At 41.1% G+C, this 15,000-nt stretch overlaps 1 protein-coding gene and 1 long non-coding RNA gene across 4 annotated transcripts in view; one reads left to right on the top strand and one right to left on the bottom strand.

Moving 5' to 3' along the window:
- LOC132839513 (uncharacterized) overlaps window positions 1–7,672 on the top strand; it is a 9,705-nt gene extending 2,033 nt beyond the window's left edge. Inside the window, exons 2-14 of one of the 3 annotated variants that reach the window (XM_060860531.1) lie at window positions 1–6; window positions 150–175; window positions 976–1,108; window positions 1,235–1,278; window positions 1,849–1,972; window positions 2,097–2,143; window positions 2,319–2,466; window positions 2,601–2,662; window positions 3,384–3,435; window positions 3,645–3,706; window positions 4,672–4,745; window positions 5,774–6,127; window positions 6,253–7,672. The exon at window positions 1–6 is cut by the window's left edge and continues 121 nt beyond it. In XM_060860531.1, the coding sequence (XP_060716514.1) occupies window positions 1–6; window positions 150–175; window positions 976–1,108; window positions 1,235–1,278; window positions 1,849–1,972; window positions 2,097–2,143; window positions 2,319–2,466; window positions 2,601–2,662; window positions 3,384–3,435; window positions 3,645–3,706; window positions 4,672–4,745; window positions 5,774–6,127; window positions 6,253–6,272 (1,152 nt within the window). In that variant the 3' untranslated portion in view covers window positions 6,273–7,672. The remainder of the gene's footprint in view (window positions 7–149; window positions 176–975; window positions 1,109–1,234; window positions 1,279–1,848; window positions 1,973–2,096; window positions 2,144–2,318; window positions 2,467–2,600; window positions 2,663–3,383; window positions 3,436–3,644; window positions 3,707–4,671; window positions 4,746–5,773; window positions 6,128–6,252) is intronic. The other 2 variants (XM_060860533.1, XM_060860532.1) reach the window with 2 other exon arrangements.
- Window positions 7,673–9,275: 1,603 nt separating this feature from the next.
- Window positions 9,276–11,541, bottom strand: LOC132839557 (uncharacterized). The gene is made up of 2 exons (XR_009647736.1): window positions 11,378–11,541; window positions 9,276–10,064 (listed from the first exon to the last, which is right to left on the bottom strand). It is a non-coding gene; the product is annotated as an uncharacterized LOC132839557 (long non-coding RNA).
- Window positions 11,542–15,000: the final 3,459 nt, after the last annotated feature.

A 15,000-nucleotide genomic window follows, 5' to 3' on the forward strand; every position in this document is an offset into this window, starting at 1 on the left:
GTAGAGGTAAGACCCAGTGACATGAGTTTACAAGGTTCCAACACAATCATCCTTCTTCCTGCCTCCAAGACATCTGCAATACTTCTAAAACCGTGTTTTTTGTGTATTGTTCTATATTTGGGCTATATTGCGGCTTTTACGATCACCAGCAGTCTCCTGGACCTCAGCACCACAGGTACGTGTCCAGCACAATTTTGCCTGTTTGTACCAGCAGTGGTTTATCCTGGGATTTTTTTTTTTCGGACATCTCCAGACATTCCTTCTCAGCAAAGCAAAAGAAATTCAGGCAGAGGAGGAAGAAAGCAAAGGGCTGAGCAGAGAATAGGAGGAAGAATTAGAAATGTAGATATCGTCGCTGTCGGGCGGAATCCTCATATCTTTTCATATTTTTCAGGAAATTAAAAAAACGCCGTACCTTATCTGCAGTGCACAGGGTTTAGTCCGCGTTGCAGTGGATTGTCTTGCGCTAAATTCCTGTCCTCAGACGAGCACCAGAACTAGCGGGGGTCAAGATTTTTTTTTCTTTGAGCCCAGTGTTTTGAAGACATTTACCTCAGAAGACGTGTTGATTCGTTGCGACTCTTCTTGAGGAGAAATATGCCGTGAAGCTCTCCCGCGGAGTGAGGAAGAGGTGGACAGTTGAAGTGTCCAATGGAGTTATGAGATTTGTGCTCAAGCTATTTTCAAGACTTTAGATTGGTTAATAACTTGTAAAAATAACAGACCCACGTGGGGACTGACCAATAGCATCGATATGTGAAAAAATATGAAACTGACCAAATTTGGACATACGAGGTTTCCGCCCGACAGCGACGAATGCTAAGTGACAGAATGATACCACCAGACCTGTTTGTCAAGTTACAAAAGGGATAGATAATAAAGTCATAGATCATCTATAATGCCAAATAATGCAGTGTATTTTAAGAAGGATAAAAACAAATAAACTGAGCTTCTACATTTGTTTTTCATCTCCAGATGTTTGCCTGTGGAGAACATCCCTGCTCCACCGTATCCTGGTCCGCCTCTAAACTCTCAGCCATCCAACCCTGTACAGCAGAGACCCTGCTCTTTTCAGCCACCTCCTCGCACATGCTACACCACAGTAGAGGTAAATCCCTGTTATAGGATTGGGGTTTACAAGGTTTTGACACAAGGTTTCCTTCATCCTTGCTCCGTGTCACCTGCAATGCATCTGAAACCATGCTCTTTTTATCTCTCTATCTTTGGGATATAGTGTGGTGCTTATAATCACCAGTCTCCTGGACGTCAACACCATAGGTATGTGTCCGGCTCAGTGTCTTGCAGTGTCTGCTAGGGGTCTGCTCTCAAGACATTTTCTGGACTGAGTTATTGGCATTCGTACTCAGACTTGCCTTGATAACAGTCATCGGTATCACTAAAAATGTTCTTGATCTAATAAGAGAGTTTCTACAAAATATTGTTTGTGGTGTCTTCTGTATTGTCCAGGTTGATTCGATAAGGTTCTCCATCATTCTCAGGAGAAATTTGGTGTGAAATATTTGAAACTGAACAAAAGGGCTTGAAAAGGAATTGACAGTTTTTGGTCTTGATCTTGACTCACTTTTGGTTAGCCCTGGTCTTGGACTTGTCAATGGTGGTATTAACAAAAAGCCTAGACACTTGCACATCCATACCAGGATTGGTTTGGGTAGCATAGATCTAGACATGCTGTAAATTCTAAAAACAAAAAAGATCTAACTGATAACAGACCCGTGTATTAGGATGGTCCCATGTCAGAAATATGTATAACAAAGAGTCAGAATCACCAAGATAAGATATACAGTATATATAACCTAAACTAAACATCCTCTTTTTTTTCTTCTCAAGTTCTTTGCCCATGGAAAACATTCCTGTTCCACCATATCCTGGCCCACCTCTGGACTTTCTGTCCACCAGTTCTCTACAGCCGAGAGCTTCCACCCCTCAGACAGCAGACCCTGTCTTTTTGGAGGTAAACCTCAGTCAGTGGGGTTTAGAGAGTTCACCCTGATCTTCTCGTTTCTTTCCTGCCAGGCAACCCAAATGCTTGTAAACCTCACACTCACTGTCTCTGTCTATCTATCTTTGGGATTTAGGGTGGTCCCTATAGTCCACTGCACTCTCCTGCTCCTCAGTGCCAAAGGTATGTGTCCTAAAAAGCATTTCCATGACTTGGCACACACTTGGTTCTTTGTGCCAGCAGTTGTGTGTCAGATGGGATGTTTTTAAGTTTACATAGACTTAGATGTACCTTTGTCATTAAACGGAATGCTGAGTGAAAATGTTACCAGAAAAATGATACCAGACCTGCTTCCCAGATTCCCCTGTACTCATCTGCACTCTCCTCATCCTCAACACCCCTGCCCATACCCGGAGTCATTGGGAACATCTGGAATAAAAAGCCCTGTACTGAAGGAAGCCGTCTTCGACAAGCCAGCTTCCCACACATGCCATGACAAAGCTGAGGTAAAATCCAGCAAGGGCTGAGGGTTGGGGTTGGGGTTGGGGTTGGGGTTGGTTAGTTACAGCTCAGGAATCTTGTTTTGAAATTCTTTCATATTCTCTGGCATCATTTTGTTCTTTCTCTATATGAACTTTAGGGTGTTCCCTGTAAGAACCTGCATAGCAACCCGACCTTCTATCCTACACCAAATAATCACAGGTATTTAAATGTTGCTGTGAATTTTACCCATCGTATGACTAAAAGAATCTGCAAACGTCACACACACATGGTCCTATGCCAAACTGGAAGCATGCAATTGTCTAGAATGTCTTTGTATTCTATGGCATTTTGATTACTGTTTACTGAACTACGAGGCTCAAACCTGTTCAGACTGTCAAACATTGTCCATGTGCACAAGTCCAGCTCTATGAAGACATGGTTCGACAATTCCTCGGTACCTCAGCAAACAGTGCAGATTTTCACTGGTGAGATTTGAGTTCATTGAATTAGGAATCAGACTCTGGAAAAAAGTGGACCAAAAAAACCAGGCATGACATAGTGTTCAGGCATGACAACATGGAATGAATTGAATGAATGTTTACTCATAGACTAGTAGGTTTGGTCTTGGTGTCTTTTAAGACCACAAAGATAACTCTTCACAGTTATGATGAGCTCCACTCTTCTGTAAAAAAAACATTCTGGTATGTTGAGAAGACTCCAGTTCCAATTAACCCCATACGTGTTCAGTGGTGTTGAGTCAGAGTCAGGGCTTGAGTTCTTCCACTCCAACCCTAACCTCCACACCATGTCTTCATGGAGCTCATGGGGCTTTGTGCACTGGGACGTTGTCATGTTGGATTAATGTGAAGCACAAAAGTCTTGTGTTAAAAAAGTGAAACTTGTCTCTCTCTCTACTCTCTCCTGAATCACTGAAATTCAGCATATCGCAGGGGCAAAAGGCCGGCGCTCACTCATGTGACCTGCTGCTTGAGGTAAACAGGGGAATCAGACTTTAGTTCCTTCTCTAAAGTTCTCTGATGGAATTCACTTCCTTCTGAAAAAAATGCTGAGGAACCTGTTCAGCAACATAGCACTGAGGCATCTGACTTTCTGTTTCTATATGAAATCTACCTGTGACCCACCCACTCATCGCTACACACACACACACACACACACAAGGTTTATCTGTATTGTCTTTTAGTCTCCTTGGAGCTCTGAGAAGAGTACCGTCGAAATCTCTACTGAACAGAACGTAAAAGTCAGGTAAGAGTGTGTGTGTGTGTGTGTGTGTGTGTGTATGTGTTTGTGTGTGTTTGTGTGCGTAGCTATTTGACAACAAAATTTTCAAGATCAAGACAATTATTATTGGAGTTTCTGTTTAATGTTTATGTCTGTTTTTTGGTTCATTAAGAATGAAATGAAGGATAAATTAAATATTACACTAGACACAAAGTATTCATTATGTACGGTATGTATAAAGATCCAATGATGTGATGTTTTAAAAAGAAAATAATTATAAAAACATGATGATACAGCAGTATAACAATGTAATTCTGGATAGAGTCTACAACTATAAGGAGTAACAATGCAATATTATTATGCTGCTTTGACAATATTACAGCATTCTTCCCACTTCCTTGTTTTTAAGTATACAGTAAAATGACACACTAATCTGCTGATATTATAAAATGACGTTTGTTAGATTCCGTTCCAGTAGCATCATGCTGATCACCAAGCCAAGCCTTGGCTATGATAGCACAAGCTAACCGCTAACCCGATTTCCGCTACATTCCCTTGCTTTCACGTTAGCAAAAGAACAAAAGTCAGCTAGCCAACAATTACATGCTAATGTAGTATTACGTTTTGTGTGCTTGAGCACCACAGACCCACAGATATCAGTTTATTACTTATTCAAAACATCAAAACAGCTGGAGTTGAGCGGCGCTGAGGTCTGTAAAGGGCAGAAATTTGATTGAATGGTGTTGTAATGACAGATCAGGTCATGAAGAACACGAGCAGTGTAAAGGGGATTAGTGAGAACTATAAACATATTATGTTACTAATTTTATGCTACTATACCTACATTCTCCGAACCAGACACCAAAACAGTGCTAATCATAACAAACCTCAGGAAGAAAAAAGTCATTTTTTTGTTATCCTAATTGGATGAAATAAAACAGAAAGTATGAGCTTCATCTTCCTCCTCCATGTCTTTTTCCTTCCTGCAGCGATCCTCCTCCACCATATCCCGGCTTTGCCCTCAACCTGCAGTCATCTGACACTCTACAGCAATTCAGTCCAGGTCTGTGCTCCAAACTGCTTTGCACCGACTAAACACTACACTGACTAAACACTGCATCGACTAAACACTGCATCGACTAAACACTGCACTGACTAAACACTGCATCGACTAAACAATGCATAGAATAAACACTGCATCGACTAAACACTGCATCGACTAAACACTACACTGACTAAACACTGCATCGACTAAACACTGCATCGACTAAACACTGCACTGACTAAACACTGCATCGACTAAACAATGCATAGAATAAACACTGCATCGACTAAACACTGCATCGACTAAACACTACACTGACTAAACACTGCATCGACTAAACACTGCATCGACTAAACACTGCACGGACTAAACACTGCATAGAATAAACACTGCATCGACTAAACACTGCATTGACTAAACACTGCATCGACTAAACACTACACTGACTAAACACTGCATTGACTAAACACTACACTGACTAAACACTGCACCGACTAAACATTGCATCGACTAAACACTGCACATACTAAACACTGCACCTACTAAACACTGCACAGAAGAAACACTGCACAGACTAAACACTGCACTGACTAAACACTGCATCGACTAAACAATGCATAGAATAAACACTGCATCGACTAAACACTGCATCGACTAAACACTACACTGACTAAACACTGCATCGACTAAACACTGCATCGACTAAACACTGCACGGACTAAACACTGCATAGAATAAACACTGCATCGACTAAACACTGCACGGACTATACACTGCATTGACTAAACACTGCATTGACTAAACACTGCATCGACTAAACACTACACTGACTAAACACTGCATTGACTAAACACTACACTGACTAAACACTGCACCGACTAAACATTGCATCGACTAAACACTGCACCTACTAAACACTGCACCTACTAAACACTGCACAGACTAAACACTGCATCGACTAAAAACTACACTGACTGCGATGAACTACGTAGAAACTGTAATTAAGTGATTTTGTTTGGTTGGTTGTTTTTTACACTTATCCACAGACACATCTGCATCCATGTTTCCTAATAATTATAAAGTGGTCCAGACCGGCAGGAGTCAGATGGTCACCCATCACCAGAGGCAAGTTGTGGTCCAACCTGCTTCTCAGCCTTCTGTGGTGGTCCAGTCTCCAGCTCCAGCTTATCAAGTCATCCAGTCTCCAGCTCCAGCTTATCAAGTCATCCAGTCTCCAGCTCCAGCTTATCAAGTCATCCAGTCTCCAGCTCCAGCTGTTCAAGTCATCCAGGCTCCAGCTCCAGCTGTTCAAGTCATCCAGGCTCCAGCTCCAGCTGTTCAAGTCGTCCAGGCTCCAGCTCCAGCTGTTCGAGTCATCCAGTCTGCAGCTAATGCCTTGTGTGAGTATAGAAGTGATGGAGCACTTTTACGTTCATCTCAATTACCAGTGAAGTTTTAATAAACAAAACCTGTCACACACACACACACACGACTCATTTTGTGTTCCTCTGATGTTCCTTTACAGTTTATCGTCGTTATTACTGAGGTCATGTTCTGTGCCACTGAACCGATCCAGGACGACGTGTACGACCCTCAACGCATTGCGATGAAAACTCCAGCAGGATTATTTTTACGGCGAAATTCTTTCAAGAAAAAATAGCCTGTATTTATTAATAAGATTTCTTTAATACATTTTTTGTCTTTTTGTATCCATGGTGATTATATACTTGTACATTTACAGTAGCACACTAAATCATGATGTGTATTACGGTGAAACCTACAGAGTCCACAGTGAGCAGGTTGCTGTCGGGTCAGAGTCGGATATGCAAATGATAATAGGGCACATGTGGGCGGGGCTAATGCTCATTTCAACCTCTTCAACCGGTGTATTACAACAACATTAGATTCAAATCGCATTAAGACTGAGTTTTTGATAACTTCAGGAACGTCTTCTCAAGGCTTTGGGATATTTTAATGGTATAAACAGCAGAGTGAGGACACGAGAAGGATAAACACAAAGCTGTTACTGATTAAAGGCTGTTATTGGCTGCAGAAACTCCACAATGTGAATGTTATTCAGGGATTGAAGGTGTTATGAAGGTGTCACGAGGCTATAAACATCTTACAAGCCCTGACATAAGCAGTAAGCCTTTATGAAGTGGAACATGTTATAAAGCATTCATAATGCATTGTATAAACATGATTCACGAACAGGCATTTTACACTTCATAGCTATATTTATTATTCTAAATAATTAAAGATTATAACACTTTATAGCACACATACCAAAAACAAGCTTAGTGTTGTACACTGCATTATGATTATGAATTATAGCATCTTTTTCTTAGTGAAATAATCAGAGCATAATGTTAGAAAACAAATTTCAGTAATACACATTTATGAAACTTTTTCTTTGAATTTAGTGATAAAATGTATTTATTTTAAAATGAGAAATAAAACATTAATTTGACTTCGAGCAAAACAATTTTCCTGCTTTTTTTTAAATATATTCCCCTTTTATAATAGTTACATAATATAGCTTATGAGTTACTTTATTCTACTATTCTGTTAGTTATAGTTATTGATATTGTTGTTTATAATGTGTTATAATGCGTTCTGTTAACACTTCATTTAATGCGTTAAATATGGCTATAAACTCAAATTCCTTTTCATAATTAATTATAACCTTAAGTGCCTTATGTCAGCATTATGAACATGTTATGCAGGTTGTTATTACAGGCCATTACACATACAATGTACACCGCCAGTCGAACGTTTGGACACGTGAGATTGAATATATGTATAAATGTGTATATTTCGGTGTATATTTGTTGTCTTAACTCTCATGGTGTATTAAGCTCACAGTGACTCATTGTTTGGTGTCACAGAGACTTTGGTGGTTTGTGTATAACCTTCTATTAATAATTAAAAAAACATTGTACTGAGTCATGAATCTTTTTTTAAAGATGAGTGAAATTTACACTCTGTATGATCCAAAGCATCATAAAAGTGTGGGAATGACCATAAACATTTTTACTATTGATTCAATTGACTTGAACAGTTTTGGTCACTGGTTTTGCTAAACATAGTCTTAGTCTCGACTAATAATAGTAAAAAGCATGTTGTCTCATTTGTCAAGAAATAATTAGTTTATAATAAATACTTAATCAGAACAGGCTTACTGCACTCAGCCAATCATACCGTACCGTTCTGGACAAATCAGAACACACTATACTGTTCTTCTTCTTCTTCTTCTTCCGTATTTTTCCATTAGGGGTCTCCACAGCAAATCATCTGTTTCCACCTAACTTTATCCTTGTCATCCTCTACTCTTGCACCAATTACCTTCATGTCCTCATTTAACACATCCATATATCTCCTCTTTGTCCTTCCTCTTGACCTCTTACCTGCAGCTCCATCTCCAACATCCTTCTACCAATATAACCATCTCCCTCCTCTGTACATGTCCAAACCATCTCAATCTAGTCTCTCTGTCCTTGTCCCCAAAACAGCCAACCAGAGCTGTCCCTCTGATGTGCTCGTTCCTAATCCTGTCCATCCTCATCACTCCTAAAGAGAGCCTCAGCATCCTCATCTCTGCTACCTCCATCTCTGCCTCATGTCTTTTCCTCACTGCTACAGTCTATAACCCATACAGCAGAGCTGAGAACCTCAACATCCTCATCTCTGCTACCTCCATCTCTGCCTCATGTCTTTTCCTCACTGCTACAGTCTCTAACCCATACAGCAGAGCTGCTCTCACTACTGTCTTCTACACATTTCTTTTGATTCTTGCTGACACTCTTCTGTCACACACAACACTCCTTACACTCTTCTGACACGCACAACACTCCTGACACTCTTCTGTCACACACACACACAAACACTCACAAACACCCCTGACACTTTTCTCCACCAACTCCAACCCAACCCTCTTCACCTCTTTTCCACACTCCCCATCACACTGGACAGTTGACCCCAAATACTTGGCACCTTCTTGACCACAGCCTCCTGTAACTCACTGGTCTACTTCCCTCCCTCTCGTTCACACACATGCATTCTGTCTTGCTACGACTGACTTTCATTCCCCTTCTTTCCAAAGCAGACCTCCACCTTTCCAGGTGTTCCTCCAGCTGCTCCCTACTCTCACTACAGATCACAATGTAATGCACAAACATAATTGTCCTCAGAAATGTTTGTCTAACTTCATCTGTCAACCTGTCCATCGCCATAGCAAACAAGAAGGGACTCAAAGCCGATCCTTGATGTAGAACCACCTTCACCTTGAACTCCTCTTTCTGACCTATAGCACATCTTTTTCTAAATCTAAGATGGAGTTCAGCTCCTTCTGACCATCTCTGTACTTCTCTATTAACATTCTCAGAACAAAGATTGCATCAGTCGTGCTTTTTCTGGGCATGAAGCCATACTGCTGCTCACAAATATCGACTTTTGTTCTTAGCCTAGCATCCAGCACTCTTTCCCATAGCTACATCTGTCATAAAAACGGGTGTCATCACAGATAAAATTCAGACCCAAACGCGATGATAGCTAAAAAACATGATTTATTACATAAAACAACACAAAAACTGGGAAAAAAATTAAACTAAAACTCAAAGAACAGAGACACAAAAAAGAGACCACGAAGACAACACATTGACAAGGGAGACAATTAGACACATGAGGAACAGGTGTGCTGAGGTGGGAAGGAATTAGACAAGGGCGGGGCAGACATCCGAACACAAAATGTAAACAAAAACACATGGGACAAAAGACAACTGCCCGAACGCCCCCTAATGTTTTAACAGGCAATAAGTCTGGGCATGATCCTGATAGTACTCCCCCTCGAGGTGCAGCTCTTGGCACGCCAATCCCAGGGCCAGGCAAGGTCCAGGAGAGGGAAAGAGGGACACAGTGAGGCACTTGGGGGGAGGGAGGCACATGGCAGGCAGATGGGAGAAGCGAGGCACATGGCAAGGCAGGTGGGGGAGCGAGGCACCCGGCAGCGTAGCCAAAGTGGCCAAGCGATGTCCACAGCTGAGCAGAAGGGCTGCAGCCAGACCCATGTCCAGAAAGGAGGAAGGGTGGGAAAAATCCTCCTCCACCTACAGGACACAAGCAAAAGAAATAAATGTCCACACACAAAAAAACAAACAAATAAAAACAGGAAAGGCAAACCGATACAGGCCTGCAACATCCCCCGTGGACAAGAAGTGAGGCAATGTCCCCCACAGGAACAGGTGTGTGGTGATATCACAGGGCACCAAGAAAACAACAAAAAAATCAGCAAATCAGGCTGGTGACATCCTCCACAGGCAAGAAGTGAGGCGGTGTCCTCTGCAGGAAACAGGAAGCAGAGCGTTATCCCCTACCGGTACAGATGCGGAGCCATGTCCACCAGAAAATAAATAAAATTAAAACAAAATTCCAGGGAAAAAAGGTCTAAAAGGGCAGAAAGAATAGTCCAAGAAGATGTTTTTCCAATTATTCAGTGCTAGGCTAGAGGCTATCCTGCTGGGTCTGTGAGTGGCGGAATCCTTCTGTCAGAAAAACTGGTGACGGTGACGATAAAGAGGAAGAGGTGTGCTGAGGCGGGAAGGAAGTAGACAAGGGCTGGGACAAAATGTGAACCCAAGACGTAAACAAAAACACATGGGACAAAAGACAACTGCCGGACCGCCGGACCGCCCCTAATGTTCGGACAGGTAAAAAGTCCGGGCGTGATCCTGACGTCATTGTGTGGCTCATCAACTTTATACCTCTGTACAGTAGTTGCTACAACTCTGCACATCACCCTTGTGGGTACTAGAACACCTTCATTCCTCAGGCATCTTCTCACTCTTTAAAACTCTGTTAAACAATCTAGATAGAAACTCCACTGTTGTCTCTTCTAGACACTTCCACACCTCCACAGGTATGTCTGGACCAACAGCCTTTCCATTCTTTATTCTCCTCAGATCCTTTCTAATCTTTCCTATTTCTTTCTCTACAACGTTCATCTCTTCCTTCTATCTTCTCTGCACACTCTCCTCACCTGTCAGCACCTTTCCATCTCTATCTTTAATCACCCTTATATCACTCCTTCCCATCTCTACCTCTCTGTCTTGCTAATCTGTACAAGTCCATCTCACCTTCCCATGTGTCTAACCTGGCATCCAACTCATTGTTTGGTCTTTGTCACGTCCCTCTTCACTCAGCGCTGTGATTTCTTGTAATCTTGTCTACTTTCTTCAGTCCTCTCTACGTCACTCTTCTTTTTAGCTAGCCTCTTCCTCTGAATGCTGTCCTGTACTTCCTCCTTCCACCACCATGTTCCTTATCTTCTTTTCTCCTTCCAGATGACACACCTAGCACCCTCTTACCTGTCTTCCTGATCACAACTGCTGTAGTTTCCCAGTCATCTGGAAGCACTTCCTGACCACCCTAAGCCTGTCTAAGCTTCTCTCTGAATTCCTCACAACATTCTTCCTTCCACCACTTGGTCTTCTTTTCTATCTTTCCTCTCCTCTTATTCCTGACCACCAGAGACATCCTACACATCACCATTTCATGATGCCTGACTACAGTCTCTCCTTCCACCAGTTTGCAGTCACTAATCTCTCTCAGATTGCCTCGTCTATATAGAATGTAGTCTACCTGTGTACTCCTACCTCCACTCTTATATGTAACTCTATGTTCCTCTCTCTTCTGGAAATAAGTGTTAACTACAGCCATTTCCATCCACTTTGCAAAGTCCACCACCAGTCCAGCATCCCAAATTCTGCCGACACCCTGTAGGTCGACCGAGACGTAGGCGGTCGTTGTTGACTCGGACCTCGACCGATCCGGTGTGGAATTCACACTGATGACTCACATGGTTAAATCTGATGCAACCCTCTCTATGTATGCGGGCTTGGCACCAGCACAGAAATCACTGACTGGCAACCCCTGTGGCTAGATTAGAACACACTATACTGTTCTGAATCCTTAACTGATGACTTAACGATGACCTTCGAGTGAAAGGATAAAGCAATAGTAGATAATGCGCTCATACAATGTTAAGTGTTGGTTTGTTAGAGCAGGTAAAAAGGACCTAACCAACCAACAAGCATACACTCATAGATGAACACATTACACAACGCTTTAAGTCACCCCTGATTAAACAATCTAAAGTTTCAGTGTGCTCAAAATGTTTTGGTGAAACCTTTCAGTGAATTCTTCTTGGAATGCCAAAGAACTTGTTTCTTTACTTTCTTTTTTCAGTAGCTTTTCTCTTTTTTTTTTTTGTAGATCCTTAATATCACAGGTGTTTCAGGTATGAAGTTCACGCTCATTAGCAAGAGAATGCACTGGGTGCACATGCTCAGCCCAGTCAGAATACACAGTACTGATCTCGACCAATAAGAACACATTTTGATTATGAAAATTAAAAGAAATTAAAAGAAATCACACTTTGTGTGTTTGGTTGGTCAGTATGTTGTGGGTTTGTCTATATACAGTTCACTCTACATTACGAGCCACTGTATTGAAATTGTGCAGAAATCTTACCCACAGGACCCTGGACAACTACAGGGGGCGGAGCTTGATTGATACACAGTACTGATCTCGACCAATAAGAACACATTTTGATTATGAAAATAAAAAGAAATAAATGAATTAATTTGGTTCAAAAAAATTTTTTTTTAAGTTTAGTTTTGTTTTGTTTTGTTTTCAGAAGATTGTCTGTGAGACCTGAATAAACACACCAATTAATCAAAGACTTTTGACAGACATGAGAAGGGAGTCTGAAATTATTCTAGACATCTTTCTGGAAATATTTCTGGAATGTCACAGAACTCGTTCACATCGTTTTAAACCCTTTCCCGTAAACAAGAATTGTGCTTCAGGAGCAAAGTCAGTTCTTCCTCATTTGAAACATCTGTAGCAGGTGTTCAGGTACTGGCAGGTAGGTAAAACTGTGCTCGTGCCAAGTATAATGCATGCTTCAGAAAAACACATAGGATTAGGATTAGGATTAAGTTTAGGATTATTTGATCATATCATATCATATCATATCATATTGTTGCAGCCGGGGCAGGTGTGTTTGATGTCTCTGCAGGACGACACGCAAAAAGGAATCAAGCAGAAGGGCCAGATGCTGCAGAAGAAAGAGTGAGAGAGAGTGTGAGATAATGTGAGATAGTGTGTGTGTGTGAGAGGGAGTGTGAGAAAGTGTGTGTGTGTGTGTGTGTGTGTGTGTGTGTGTGTGTGTGTATGACTGTGAGAGTGTATGAGAGTCTGAGTATGTGAGAGTGAGATAGCGTGTAAGTGTGGTCTGAGTTTGTGAGATAGACACACTCACACACACAGAGAGAGAGAGAGAGAGAGAGAGAGAGAGAGAGAGAGAGAGATAGAGTGTGTGTGTGTGAGAGTGTATGATTGTGTGAGATAGTGTAAGACTGTACCATCTCACCAAAAGACAAAGAGTACCCCAAAAATGATCCAGGTGAGGAGTCCATTGATGGGTTCAGTCATTGTAACAACCTGCTGCTGGCATAAACGACACCTCGTTTGTGTGGGAGTAGATCTCATAGGAGAAGTAATAACTGCAATAACACACACACAAACACACACACACACACACACACACACACACTTTGTGTGTTTGGTTTGTCAGTATGTTGTGGGTTTGTCTATATACAGTTCACTCTACATTACGAGCCACTGTATTGAAATTGTGCAGAAATCTTACCCACAGGACCCTGGACAACTACAGGGGGCGGAGCTTGTTCGATACACAGTACTGATCTTGACCAATAAGAACACATTTTGATTATGAAAATAAAAAGAAATAAATGAATTAATTTGGTTCAAAAAAAAAATTTTTTAAGTTTAGTTTTGTTTTGTTTTGTTTTCAGAAGATTGTCTGTGAGACCTGAATAAACACACCAATTAATCAAAGACTTTTGACAGACATGAGAAGGGAGTCTGAAATTATTCTAGACATCTTTCTGGAAATATTTCTGGAATGTCACAGAACTCGTTCACATCGTTTTAAACCCTTTCCCGTAAACAAGAATTGTGCTTCAGGAGCAAAGTCAGTTCTTCCTCATTTGAAACATCTGTAGCAGGTGTTCAGGTACTGGCAGGTAGGTAAAACTGTGCTCGTGCCAAGTATAATGCATGCTTCAGAAAAACACATAGGATTAGGATTAGGATTAAGTTTAGGATTATTTGATCATATCACAAGCACTGAACATCAACAGGACTGCAGTCTGGTCTTCAGTATAGTGTTAATTTCGTCAGACGAGATGAGATGAAATATGTTCGTCAACAACCTTTTTTTCATGACTAAGACGAGACGATCACAAGACTGCACCACTGTCCAAAAACGCTGACTAAGACTAAATTAACATGCGTTATTGTTGACGAAAAGACGAGACGAAAATGTTTTGTATCAAATAAAAACTAAGATAAAATCTCTCTTCATTTTCGTCTACAATTGTCTCTGCTTTTTCATCAGCTGTTACGCCTTTAAAATATTCAGCACGAGTTCGCGGCTTCGCTGTTGCTCAAGTTACAGGTCCGTGAAGCGGATCCCGCTTATTATATTGTTACCTACCAAATAAATCGATAATTTAACACAAAATGATGATTTAAAAAGGAGTTTATTGATTTAAAAACGATTGTATTGTTTCCGCTAAAGAAAATAGTGCGCTCCGTCTCTACGGTTAGAATCCTGTGTGTCCATGGCAACGCTCTGTTTTTCATGGCAACGGTGTGTTATAGTTCGCAGCGGTCTGTTATCAAGAAATAAAATAGTGTGTGTGTAGAAAGAATTCGTCCACACGCCGCTCAAATAAATAAATAATTCAAATAAATAAAAACTCCTGAGCACAAGTCCACCCCTGGTCTAGGCTTTTTGTGTTAAATTGTATTTCCTGTCACTGCGCAGGCTCTTTTATTGTACATGACAGCTTATGTCCCGATGACCGGTCTTTGCATTACGATTAAAAGCAGTATGAATAAAGTAAAAAATGTGATGTGCGGTCAAGTTCGAGTGTATGCACTGTTTAAACGTGTGTTCTCAACTTCTCACTGATACTTTTGTGATTCGCGGAGTTTTGACAAGTTTGATATTGTTTCTTATTCAAAAGTGGTGACAGAAAAAACTCTTTACCCCCAACCTGAAACCTCTTCCCATCCCCCTGTCACAATCACATCATAATCATAATGAATAATTAGGCTTAAAAACAAATGTATATGTAAGGGAATCAAGTTTAACAATTACATGTAATATTGCTCCAAATATCAT

This window comes from Tachysurus vachellii, chromosome 24 (genome assembly GCF_030014155.1).
Source record: "Tachysurus vachellii isolate PV-2020 chromosome 24, HZAU_Pvac_v1, whole genome shotgun sequence".
In the NCBI taxonomy this organism is placed as follows: Eukaryota; Metazoa; Chordata; class Actinopteri; order Siluriformes; family Bagridae; genus Tachysurus; species Tachysurus vachellii.